Raw genomic sequence first — 13,305 nt, 5'->3', positions numbered from 1 at the left:
CCAACACGCATTATATAAATTCAAAAAAAGTTCAAAGGTTGCGTTGCGTTGAGTGTTTAGTTCCAACTATTAGATTCGTTGGATTACAATTACCATTTAATATAAATATTTAGGATATCTTATGTTTCTTTGCAAAATTGATGAATATTTTAAGTTTAATTTTATTTTTTTGTTAAATTATTGAATATTAAATATAATATACACTACATAAATTAAAAATATTATTTGATATCAAAACGTGTCCTAACGTGTCGAAATCTAATATTTTTTAGAATTTACGTATCGGAGTGTCGTGTCGTATCGTGTCACGTGTCGGTATCGGTGCTATATAGACCGTATTTGATTGTGGCCAAAATTAATTAAACTAAGTCCCAACCAAAAGAAAGAAATTACCCCCTTCTATGAACCAGTGGGATTAAATAATTCGAGACATTGAATCAAATTGATCCATTATTTGCGTCATTTATCTCAATCTAATTGATCGAAACCAGTACAATTTTTTTTTTTTTTTAAGAAATTTGTGATAATGTAAGGAACCTTTGAGATATAAGATACACTATTTACATTGGCACTCATCAAATTATGCTTTTTCTCCGAGATGACAAACCTATCTGTTTTTCAAGTCAAGAGAATTAATCATATCTTTCATAATTTAATGAAGTGATCAGGGAGTACAGTTCCGCATTAACTGAAATCATCATGTGACTCCTATATATGATGAAAGTATTACCAAAATTCTTTGTCAATTAAATACTGATTAGAAACCACTAACTAAAGAGCATTGCCTAAATCCTAATCCTAACTTTAACAACTTATTTATTGGGTTGCATGGCTTTCGGATATATCCAAAATGGAAACTGCATCTGCATTAATTGGCTGAGACATTGAGTCAAATTAGAACCTTATTTGAAAGCAATAAGTTCCTGTACTCTCTAAGAGAAAGATTGAATGTAGTTGGCGTCAAAATTCTAAATGTGCAGTACAGGCAATTAATGGTGATCTTAAAAGATGCTTTTATTGCTTCCATAAGCCATATTCCAACCGCATCGAAATAGCAAGCCGAGCCTAAACATCAATAACAAAATTTACATCTTTTGGGAAATTTAGTTCATCCTCTTGCCTCCCAAGTTATTCTTTTGTTTCCCATAAATAAAATAGTAGTTCAGTTTGCGCATAAAAATTAAAAATAGGATGGTGCGAATATGTGTTTCATCTTTCATAGTATTATTTTTAAGAAGGATTTAAAATTTTAATTCTGGACCTACCTCAAACTCCAAATTAATTCATAAAAAACCTATAAAATTAATGAGAGAATTCTAAAAAAAAAAAATGTGGTCCAAAATCAGGTCTAGGGTGAAAAAATTGTACAGGACCATTATTATTTGTCCTTTTGCTTTTGTTCTTTACTCCTTTGCATCCCATTTTCTGATCTACTTTGCATATTTCAAGGTTATTTGTAGACCACTACATTTCATGGGTTTCTCGCCTTTTGAAAAGTTTTCATAGATATGAATATAAACTAAAAATTAGGTGACAAATTCATTTCTTTCAAAGGAGAACACAACCATCATATATTCATATGGGTCAAGGGTCATTTTTTTGGGAACCAACATGGGTCATTTTTTAAAGACAGAGGGATTTAGTATAATACACTCATCAAAGGTAAAGAAAACAGAGGGAAGTGGGTGTAATACCATGTGTCGTTTGCACCAAGAGTGCTGATCTATCATATGGTTTGTCTTGACATGCCAACAAATCACCTATTTCCATTTTAATAGAATTTCAAAGACACCACAATTCAATTGAAAGCAAGAAAGGTACTTACTTAGAATTATTAATATATATTTTTTTCACTAACACTTTCTTGTGGAAATAAATAATGTTTCCGGCCATGTATTTGACCTTGAGAATTGAGACCATATAAAAATACAATCCTGATCTGCATGGACGTACGTACAGCAAGGATGCTTTACGAGGAAGACATTCCACGGATCAAAATCCAAGACTCCTCACATGATAACAACTATTTCTATGCAGGGGTGGTAAGTTAACGATGCTATAATCCCCATATACCTTTGGTTTTGGACTTTGCGATTTTTGTGCTGGAAGTGGAAACCTTTTTTAATGCTCTCAAATATTATGCAGCATCAACAAAGGCATTTATGATGCATTGGATGGACTCTAAGATATAATATAATATAAAAAATTGTTTTTATCTTTTTCTCTCTGATATAATATACACTAACGTGAAACATTTTCATTGACGTGATGTACTTGCACCCATAATATAATAATTTAACAATTAAAGATTCATTTTTAAGATAAATTTATTTTAAAAAAGTCATGTGCTATATATAGAAATGAGTCGTATTACGTTTATAATTTTTTTATTTATAAATTCTTACTTGATTATATATTCGGAGAAATATATATGTGAATGGTTGTATTCTAAATTAAAATAGATGATTGAATTTGTAAATAAAAAATTATAAATATAACCTTTTCCAATTAAAATTATATCCATTGAGGTCTCAAACCAATTTTCCACTATAGTCCAAGGAAGGACAGTGAGAGAGAAGGGAAAGGATTTTCAACTTTTCTTTTTGGTAGTTGAATTAGTTTAGCTTAAAAAGCACAAAAAGAAGCAAAAGCTAGTCACAGATTCCAGTCCACAGCCTGAGGCCTACACTCCTATCCCAGCAAAGACAGGGCTGACCCCACCTAACAACCCCACAATAAAAGGGCACCCCACAAATTAATAATATTAATTATTTCAAACTGATAATTAATCAAAATATATTCCCTGCAAAATCCTTATTAAAGTCTCATTAGTGTCTCTCATATTGTTTCTCTCTCTCTCTCTCTCTCTCTTAAGTTTGAAACTATGCCTGTTATCAAAGAAACAGAAACAGCAGTAGCACAACACATAAAGTGGAGAAAACCCAGGAACCAATTCGGGTTCAGCCACCAACCCATTTCAGAAACAGATCCGAACTTGCAAATCCCTTCCATAATGCAATCCACTCGCTGCAAGTCCACCATTTCCTCTCTGCTTCTATCCACTTTCTCCAACAACACCTCCTCCAATGAAACCACCATCAATGGCAGTGCTCACAGCAGGAAAAAGAGCAACTTTCCTGCATCAACCTTCAGAGGGTTCGGGTGCACCGCCGGTGCGTCGCAGCAGGTGTCGGTGCCGGCGGTGATTCGCACATCAGCGGATTGGCAAGGGAAGAAAGCAAGAAAAAAGAAGCACAAGAGGAACAGTAGCAAGAAGAACAGTAACAGCGGCAAGGCTTGCCATGGTGGGGTTCTAGATCCTGGTTCTGCTACTTGTGTGGATTTTCAAGATGTTTGGTGTGGCCCTGGAATTGGGTTCTCAGCGGATGCTGCTGCCTCTGTTGATTGTGTTGTGTCCAGAAAGAATGCATCTGCAAGAGGGAAAATTGATGTTGAGAAGATAACTCACAGGGAGGTATTCTGATTTCTTCACATTGATTGATCCTTCTTCTCTTTCTTGCTCTTTTTTTGTTTTGGAATGATTTGGTGCTTAAGTCTGTTGAAAATTTTATTCTCCCACTTCTTTGTGTTCTTCTATGTCTAATTTCTTAGGTAGGAAGACCAAGAACATGGTTTGCTTTCTATGGATAGGCTGCATTAATAAAGTTTCTATTTTTTCCCCACTAAATTGAACTTTTGCGTGCATTAAGAATGCTATTATTGTTTGGCCTTCCTTTCTTGATTAATTTATGATCTTTTGTTCACAAATCACCGTAGTAGCAGTATAGAAAGTGATCACTGGTTTTTCTATTGATGCACTTTGAAAAGTGTGTTGTCCTTTGATTTTCATCCACATTTCCTAGTCCTATGCTACTTTCGTTATATTTTAATTTCTATAAAATTACTAGACAAAATTAATTATTTTTTATTTTTATATATGAGCATGAAGTCTTCGATTGTTTTCAAGTAGGGCTATATTTTTTTTCTTCATTTTTTTATAAGTAAACACCCTTTTTAGTCCCTGTAAATATCTACGAAGTCCTTTTTAGTCCCTGACAATAAAAAAGGATCAAATTGGTCCCTGAAATTACAAAAAAAGGGCCATCTTAGTCCTTATGTCAACTCCCAAATACGTAGAGTGGCATTTTTCTTGTACTTTCAGGGACCAATTTGGTCCTTTTTTATTGCTAGGGACTGAAAAGGACTTCGTAGATATTGCCAGGGACTAAAAAAGGTGTTTACTCTTTTTTTATATTTTATTTTTCAGTGCATGTGTTTTCTGAGAATCTTATTCATGTATTAACCTTAGGCATGACACTTTTGCATGTGGGAAATTGAATTTTAACTATTAAAGTGAAGAACATTTGTGCTTGTTCATCATCAGTTCGGTTTCAAATGCCTTGACATGATTATGGACTAACAATCCTGCTTCATCATAAATATATTGGCAGCGTTCATCTTATTTAGGAAGGCGCACTGTCTACCCAGAAACCATGTTGTTTCTGGACACTGATCCTGACATTTCCACAGCACGCTTTGCCTCTGAGTCTTTTGGAACTGCAACATACTATCGCCATATTAGAGATCCTTCCTCTGATGGTTTTCCTGAGGTTGGCTCATGCTCAAATACACCCTTTCATGTGTTCTCTTTGTGCATGCTGATAAGTGCAGATTTAGTTTGGTTGAATGTGATTCATAAAAACTCAGCAAATTCTGGTTTATTCATATCAGAAATGATAATTTACTCTTATCATTTTTTACTTTTCAAAAATAGTAATATGTGAAAATGTAAAATTCTGGAATTCAAATTAAGTACTGGAAGTTACTGTGGATTGGACTTGAATGAACTGGTTACTAATTTGTTAAATTTGATTGGCTTACCTTGAATTGAGTTTCGGAATCATATTTTTTCAAGTATGTTTTTTCTATGGTTCTCCCAAGAACATTTTCTCCATTCCCAAGACTTGAGACCCTCTCCTTACCACTTGAACTAGTGGTTATTGGTAAAATGAATGATTTTTTGATATGTAAAGAAATGACTCAATGGGCTACCAATTTTATGATAAATGGTAAAGGTCGATTGCATAGAGCACTACTCCAAGCCTCATCTTCATATAAAAAAATAAATAAATTATGATAGAAAAATATATTTGGTAGTTAAAAACTTATTCAATTATCTTCAAGTTTTTTAGACATTTTTTAACTAAAAAAAGTTTTTTTTTAATCTTTTCAAAAAGAACAAACTGGTCTGCAACAAAACTTTGGATTCTTAATATAGTTATAGAGAGTCGAGTCAACAGCTTGGTTCAGTGGCATTTCTCTTCTTTTCTGGGACAGTTTTAGTTGGCTTACCATGGGTTGAGATTCTTGTGTAAATAGGATCGTAGAATAGACACCTAACATAACATCATGTATGTTTATTCAAGAATTTCTTTGAACTGTTTACTCTAACTGACAATAATTGCATTGAAGTCAGTTTCTTTTAGTGGTTAATTACATGTTTTAAATGTCCCAAAAGTTACGTTATTCATGGACATGAGGCATGTGTACTATCTACCTTATGCTTCCTGTAACTCTTAAGACGGTCATTTGTTTTATGTTGTAGTTACCATTTAATTATTTTGTTTTATTATCATGTCTTTTTGCTAATGTTTTGGTAATTTATGAATGGAGAGGTTTTACCATGCATCTTTGACTACAGTGATGCATAACCCCTGCTATTTTACTGAGTTGATATTACTAGCCAGCCAAACACGGTTAACGTTTTAATAAATGTGTCTTGAAGGATAATGTTTGATACATGCTAATGCATGTAAATAGGAGCGTTATGTTACATCAAATCAAGTCTTTGCTTAGATCTTATTGTAGTTAAGAGCTAATATTTCATATTTGATTGTTGCTGGTGCTTTGAAGATAATGATGCTTCAAGGAAGTCTTCTAATGGGGGGACGGGTAAATTCACACGACCAATTCAGAGACTTGAGACTTGACGTTGATAACATGTCTTATGAGGTGAGTTCTTTCTCCACTTAAGCTGTTTTTTTATTTTTCTATTGTAATAATTATATCCCCAAGCTATCGATATTATTTTCCTCGCACATGTATCTTTGTTTTATGTTTGTCAAAATTTCTGATTTGTGTTTAATAGCAATTGCTGGAGCTCGGTGAGAGAATCGGTTATGTGAACACTGGACTTAAAGAAGATGAGATGGGATGCAACATAAGGAAGACTACTAAGCTTCAATTTTTGGATGATGCATCAAAGCATCAAGTTGATAAAAAGTGCATCATTTGTCAGGTAATTTTGTAAAATTAAATTTTCTGATTTACATATAATGTTCCTGACATTGCTTTGTTTTCACATATTGTATATGGCTATATGCAATGCAGAAAGCTTTTAAAACGTGTTCAAATAATTGAATATAATTAATCTTGCTTTTGAGTACAGGAGGAGTATGAAGGAGGTGATGAGCTGGGGAGGCTTAATTGTGAACACAGCTATCACTTTCAGTGTATAAAACAATGGGTTGCTCAGAAAAATTTCTGCCCAGTGTGTAAGCAACAAGTTGTGGCTCGACGCTGAATGACACAATCGACAATCCTTATGGTTTTTTGGACAGCTGCAATTTTCATACTTAAATTGGTGTATAGTTTTTCATATCCAATATAAGCAAGAATTTTCATTCTTTGCTGTCAATCATCATTTCTTTCATCTTTCAAAACTTAAGCCTCCTTCGTGAAGAGGGGGCAAATATGTTATCAGGTAAAGGTTTCTTAATTGGGATGAGACCTTTCCATATTATACGCAAGAGTTGGTCTTGCCTTTTAGCAAGTAATCCTTTTTTTTTTTAATGGAGTTTGTATCTTGTGACAAAGTAGGGTGATTATATTTGGGATGCTTGCCCTCAACTATGCCCATTTTGGATCTTATGGTATTAGTTTTTGTTATATCTCCATTATCACATGTTTATGGGAAAACTAGTCTGCAAAATAAGATGAATTGCTATACAAATAGCATAAAATTGATATAAACAACCGGACTTCTGTCATGGATCAAGTGATCCCACTATGTAATTTACTTTCAAAATCAATATGAAACGGAGCAAATACCTGGAAAGTGTATTGTAGACCTTAGTATGGTCTTAAATGGTATATTGCATTGACTAGTCTGTACACGCAATAAATAAATAAGACCTCAACATGCCTCATTTGAAATAAGCACAATTCCTTATTCCAAATATTATCATCAGAGAAAATACCCACGTGGACCATCATGAAAAGCATAACTCATAGTGGTACTTTTTCACTGACGAAGCTGTCTAGATTATTGGGTTTTGCTCTTTCACTAAAGTCCAATAGGGTCTAGAGTATAAGAAGAGTTCAAGAAACCTAAAGCCCATTCTGCTTAGGGCTAGGGTTTCTTGGAACCCATATATATTCTACGCTTATAGTCATCAGCCACTCTAGTCTTTACTTTGAGGTTGCAGAGGCTGAGGTAATGTCATCTCTCTGAAAATGAGAGAGAGTGCCCACACACTTCCCGTTTTCTCTTGAGACATAGTCTGGAAGATCAGCTACAGTCCAGCTTCAAGGAGGTTATTCGTGCTATGGCGCTGATGTGAGCAGTTCGTGAAGAAGAATCATACAAGGGAAGATTCTACACGAGATCTGCACACCAAGAGGAGGTAATCGTGAAACGAAGATGATTCGGTAAGCATACCAATATACTAAGTCCTAAACCGCTCCGCATAAATCCAATAGTTCCTACATAGATTTACACCACTACATATATTACCACTCATGGTTCTCAAAAATAAATAAATTAAACATCTTTGTTCTCTTGCTCATCTGAGTGACATTGTCTCTGTTAGAAAGATATGACCTCCACAAACTTTTTTAGCATTATCATCACACTCCTAACAATTTATGCTGTCATGTTCTAAGAGCACTAGAGCTCTTATTGTCTTGATTATTGGCCCCCAAGAAAAAATTGCTATTGGGTCCAGTTGTTAGCAGAAATTTATTTCAACCACCAAGCTAAGGTCCTACTTTGGAGCCATTTCTTCCTTTATTGTTGATAGATTTACAAGAGAAAGAATGTGTTTTGCAATTTCAGCAGAGGCATTGGTGTCTGCAGCTTTCAGAGCCCTCTCAGTCATATCTTCCATCTTCTTCTCGTCCCGTCTAATCAAGAAAGAAGGAAAGAGAAAAAGAATAGATAAAAAGAGATACATGTTGCTTCTTCAAGATACATGATGTTCATCTTGGTTACATGGTCTTTAACTCGAACAGGAAAGTGCTGAATGTTAGAATTATTGAATTTCCAATATACAGGATTTTAAAACAAAGTTCTGTTAATGGCATAACAAAGATAGCAATATATATGGTGATTTAGATTTCTTTATCCAAGCATATGGCATGCTTTATGAATATTTATAGTATGATTTCCAAAGCTTAAATTTGTAACAGACATGGAAGATGAAGACAACATACTTAAAATTTCTTCAATTGCAATTGCTAGTGTACTTGAGTCAAGCTCATCCTCAGTTATAACCGTCACACCAGCTAAGCCTGCCATCAAGGAAGCATTTCTGAACTGATTCCCCTCAGAGAAATTTGGTGATGGTATCTACGAATAATATTGAAAAAGGTCTTCATTTTCATTTGTATGAGCCACAGATCCAACTTAAAGGAAAGCTTTGAGGGGCCTAAGTTACATTATATATGTGACTATTGGAAAATATGGAAAGCATGAAAATCCTATGCAGTTCAGTATCATATACAAAGTAACATCATGACTGAAACCAACATTGAAATAATAAAAAAAAAAACAGCAATTGCATAGTTTGTTACTATATTGTTATGCCAGTTGAGGGGACTATATATACTTTATGTGGTATGAAGTCTAAGTCCAACAAATACCCAGGACTCTTGTCATGCAGATAACAATCTCCAAATCCATTCATACATTCCATAATTGCCTTTATGTACACATTGGATCTTATGATATGAAGTTCTCTAACATGTTATGTTTTGTATTTTAATTTTAATGAACAAAGCAGTATGGGAAGTTGTTGGGAATAGTTATGTAACAAGCATTTTAGCTCTCAATTAGCATAAATTTGGAAGACACCTCTCATAGGATAGGGTCTGTTCTCTAGCATAAAACAGCATAACTGCACAAATACTAATTATGTTGAATTCCTGAGTCTCATGATGGAGCACTGAAGGGAATAATGTATCTAACACTAATTTATTTTTTGAACATTATGAAAATCATTAATGCCATCATGAGCTTAAAAAATATGCAAGTCAAAACTTCTACATCTCTGCGGTTGATATAGTACGTTAAATATCTCTGAATAATACATGATAGTTTAAGCAAGTTAGTTCATTATCATTTTTGGTAGATGGTTCCCACACAGGGATTAAAATTCTGCTTAAATGTTTTAAAAAAAGGCTGTTCAACATAATTTATCTGAATTATTACATTCACCTTTTAAACTTATCAACTAATAATATATTTTATAATTCTTAAGCATAATGAAAATAAGAAGGAATGAAACGAACAGCAAAACATATCTAATTACCAGGATAGACGGTTTCCCAGTCGCTAATATTTCATAGCAAGTCACTGCACCTGCTCTAGAAACAATCAAGTCTGCAGCTGCATATGCCAAATCCATACAATGCATGAACCTTCATAAAAAGTGAATACGTCAGATAAGTGATCACTAGACCTCAGATTGTACTGTGAAACAAAAAGGATGCAGGCAAAATTATTTTCAAAAAGAAACCCCAAAAGTTAGAACAACTTCAGAATGAACTTTATTACAAATGATTTATTCATTGCTAAAGAATATACTCCTAAATTAGAACTGATTTTTTGGTGAATTTATTTAGTACTTAGTAATATGCCGATGCAAATAACAGAATTTATGGCTGGAAAGATGGTAAAGGAGAAAAATCCTAGATAAAGTAATGATTATATTAAATCAATTAATTTTAAACTGGTCCTACATAACTAAGGGCGTTAAAAATAGGTTGTTTATCTGGTTATTTTTGAACTGAAGAAAGCAGGACTCCCATTCATGCCAGTTTCAAAAAGCATTGGATAGAGGGGTCTCACATCAGGAAGTGTACTAAAGATAAATGATTTGACTTTGCATCATGCAAAGGTTTTGGGGCTTTTTGACCTGACAAATGCGTTATTCGAAATATTCCACCAGTTTAGTTCTTTGACCAAACGTATTATCAGACTAATGCAAGAAGATGCATATCAGGTAGCTACGCGTTTAGTCGCGCATCTGACACATGCGTGTTTCATGTGATAACAAAAGTGAGACATGCACATATGCCACTAGAGACGTTAGTACCAGGTGCGCACTAGACATGTCAGTACCAGGTGCGCGTCTAAACACGTAAGTACTAGGTGCGCATCTCAGTCCGTCCAGTCTGATCACGTCAGTATTACGTGCGCGTTTCAGTCCGTCTGCAACATAATACGCGCATGTGTCAAGTGCACGACTATACACATAGCCACTTGATGTATGTCTTCCTACATTAGTCCGGTAATACGTTTGGTCAAAAAACTAAATCGGTGGAATATTTCGAAAAACACATTGGTACGGTCAAAAAGCCAGGTTTTGGTTTGTGTTATTCTAATAAAGAAATGACTTTTCACATCATGAAGTGGGAGAGAACTTTCCCTCACTCTTCTCAAATTCCCAAAATCACAACACCCGATGATGTTGATGTTATATAAATACAAGAATAAATACTTTTTTTTGTCCTCGAGAACAAACACGACATATTAGTTCTTTTGAGGGATTAACATAGGTATTCTTTGAATTTCTGAAGAACCATGATCTCAACTAATTGGATCTATTTTGAATTTTTGAGGGACTGTAAGTCAACTTTTTTATTTCTAAGGGATTAAAATGGGCCCGGTGTTTTTTTTGTAGGATGAAAAATGGTATTTACTCTAAATATAATCCTTTCACAAAGAGAAAGCTAAAAAGCATTACCATAGTTTCACTTTCTAAGCAATTTTAGATGAACTACTACATTTAGAATTACTTGCACAAAAAGGGATTATATTCCCAAAAGAAGAATTCACAACGAATGGAGATGTATCAGATTATAAAGAAATCAATGCAGGAGGATGGAACGACACTTACGATGCCATATACAAGCGTGGATGATTTTTAACTAGGCTGTCCATTTCATCATATGCTTCAACCCCAGTTTGCCATATAATATACAAGCTATTATTCTGTCTCAGCATGTGATAATACAAATTCAGCATTGCAATGTTAACAGTATTAGCCCCAAAAGACCCACCAAGAATTAACAAAACCTTGGCCTTAGAATCACTTGTCTTCTCATAACCTTGAAAAAAATGTGACCTTGCATTCATCTTTGAAACAGGGTTCATGAGTGACAACCTCACTGGGTTTCCACAAACCACACACTTGTTCCTCGGGAATCTATCAATGGCTGAGCTAAAAGCAACAAAAATCACATCAGCAAAAAGGGAAGGAACAGAGTTGGCCAGACCAGGGACAGAGTTGGGTTCATGGATGACAAGCTTTATGCCTTCGAGCTTAGCAGCGAGGCAAATGGGGAAAGAGACATAGCTACCAGCCCAACAACAACATGGGGTTTGAAATCTCTGAGATGGCGAAAGCATTGGATCAGAGACTTCACCAAACGGTAAGGGGAGAAGATGAGGTTGTGGTGGCTATGGGAAGGGACAGAGCCGAAGTTGTATCCTGCAGAGTATATTGCAGCGCTTTCAATGCTATTTGGGTTGCCAATGAAGAGGTTGGCCATTTTGAGCCCTTCGGCAATGGCCACAGCAGGGTACACGTGGTTGCCGGTGACGCTGCCGGCGAAGACCACGCGGAGGTTGTCGAGTACAGGTGAATCAGTTTATTTGAGAATAAATTAACTGTAATTAAATTCATTTAATAAATTTTTTAAAAGTGAAATTTTAAAGTATTATTCTGACACTGTTATTATTATGGCCTAATAAAATTTTAGATGGATTTGTAGAAATAAGGTGAATCAGTTTTGTCGCCTTGCCCAATCTATTGACGAATTTGGTCTTTTGAAGTGTAAGATCATAGTATTTTTAAGGGGGTGTTTGGTTTAGGTGAATTTTCTTTTAACCAGGGAAATATAATTATCAGAGAAATTGAATTAGATAGGAAAATTTAAAAAAAGTTGTTTGATTGGGTAAAATTTCACTAGGAAAATTGAGTAAAATTTCTGAATGTGTGTTTGGTTGAAGATAAAATATTAATGAAAAAATTTATTGAAATTACAAAATAATCATTTTAAAAAGTTGTTTGCTCACGTGTGAGGGGTAATCTTGTCACGGTTTTGTACCACTTTATTAACTTATCCTATCTTCAAAAAATTATCACGTTCCAAGTTGCTTTCGTTAATAGTGGATTTGTTCCTTTTTAACATGCAATTGTCGATAGCTAGGCAACTGAGAGTGATGGGTAAAATTCATGATATCCTTCTACCAAACGTGAAGAATTGACAATGGCGGAATCACTTCGCTCGGAAACCACTCAAAACTCCTGAACCAAATGTCCCCTAAGAAAAAAAAATGTGTCATTTTAAAGGATATAAAATTATATCATTTTAACTGAGACAAATATAAATTATGTGAGGAAGAGAATAGACAAAAAAAAATGTGTAAATTATACCTCTTTGTAAAATTAAAATGATACAAACTAAACTAAGCACGTGTTTGACTTACATCAATTGATTATTAATATAGCAAAAAATGCGTATGTATACTAAGAAGTTGTCCTTGTCTCCCTGAGATATTATACTACAACGATTCGCATTCATAGATTCCCTCGATGCCAATTATAATGTCAGAGCAGAGTGACCCACCTGCGTCATGTTGATTCTGTTGCAATTTTCGTTTGTTTTAGAGTAAATATATTTTTTTTGTCCCTAACAAAAATATGATATACACTCTGGTCTCTTACAAAATAAATTAGTATCGAGGTCCCTGATAAATTCAAGATAGACCTTAGTTGAAATCGTAGTCCCTCACAAATTTAAAAAAGATCCATATTAGTCCCTCAAAAGGACTAAAATGGATCTACTTTTAGGACCCGTTTGATGGACATGATAGGATAAAAACGGATAGGATAAGAGAGTTGCATAAGAATAAGATATGATATGGATAGGATAAACACATATCATATCCCGTGTTTGATGTGCACTGGATGTCTGGATTAGCAATCTGATAGAATTATGCTATGCTGTCATGTGTTT

At 34.4% G+C, this 13,305-nt stretch overlaps 2 protein-coding genes across 2 annotated transcripts; one reads left to right on the top strand and one right to left on the bottom strand.

The window, feature by feature from the left end:
- The first annotated feature begins 2,884 nt into the window (after positions 1–2,884).
- LOC133316827 (uncharacterized) lies at positions 2,885–6,758 on the top strand. The gene is made up of 5 exons (XM_061518610.1): positions 2,885–3,475; positions 4,452–4,610; positions 5,914–6,012; positions 6,149–6,298; positions 6,449–6,758. The coding sequence occupies exons 1-5, from the start codon at positions 2,885–2,887 to the stop codon at positions 6,581–6,583; spliced, it is 1,134 nt and encodes a 377-aa protein (XP_061374594.1). The 3' UTR covers positions 6,584–6,758.
- Positions 6,759–8,045: 1,287 nt separating this feature from the next.
- LOC133316816 (uncharacterized) lies at positions 8,046–11,934 on the bottom strand (the record flags this gene model as incomplete). The annotated part of the gene is given in 5 exon segments (XM_061518600.1): positions 8,046–8,184; positions 8,490–8,629; positions 9,591–9,699; positions 11,181–11,646; positions 11,649–11,934. Coding segments are annotated over 5 exon segments (1,140 nt in total), but the record flags the coding sequence as incomplete, so codon positions are not given.
- Between the last annotated feature and the right edge of the window lie 1,371 nt (positions 11,935–13,305).

Source organism: Gastrolobium bilobum, unplaced genomic scaffold (genome assembly GCF_033153095.1).
Source record: "Gastrolobium bilobum isolate Gb01-03AN ecotype WA unplaced genomic scaffold, APGP_CSIRO_Gbil_v1 utg993, whole genome shotgun sequence".
NCBI lineage: Eukaryota > Viridiplantae > Streptophyta > Magnoliopsida > Fabales > Fabaceae > Gastrolobium > Gastrolobium bilobum.
The sequence above is the reverse complement of the archived record's forward strand: the minus strand, read 5'-3'. Positions and strand labels throughout refer to the sequence as shown.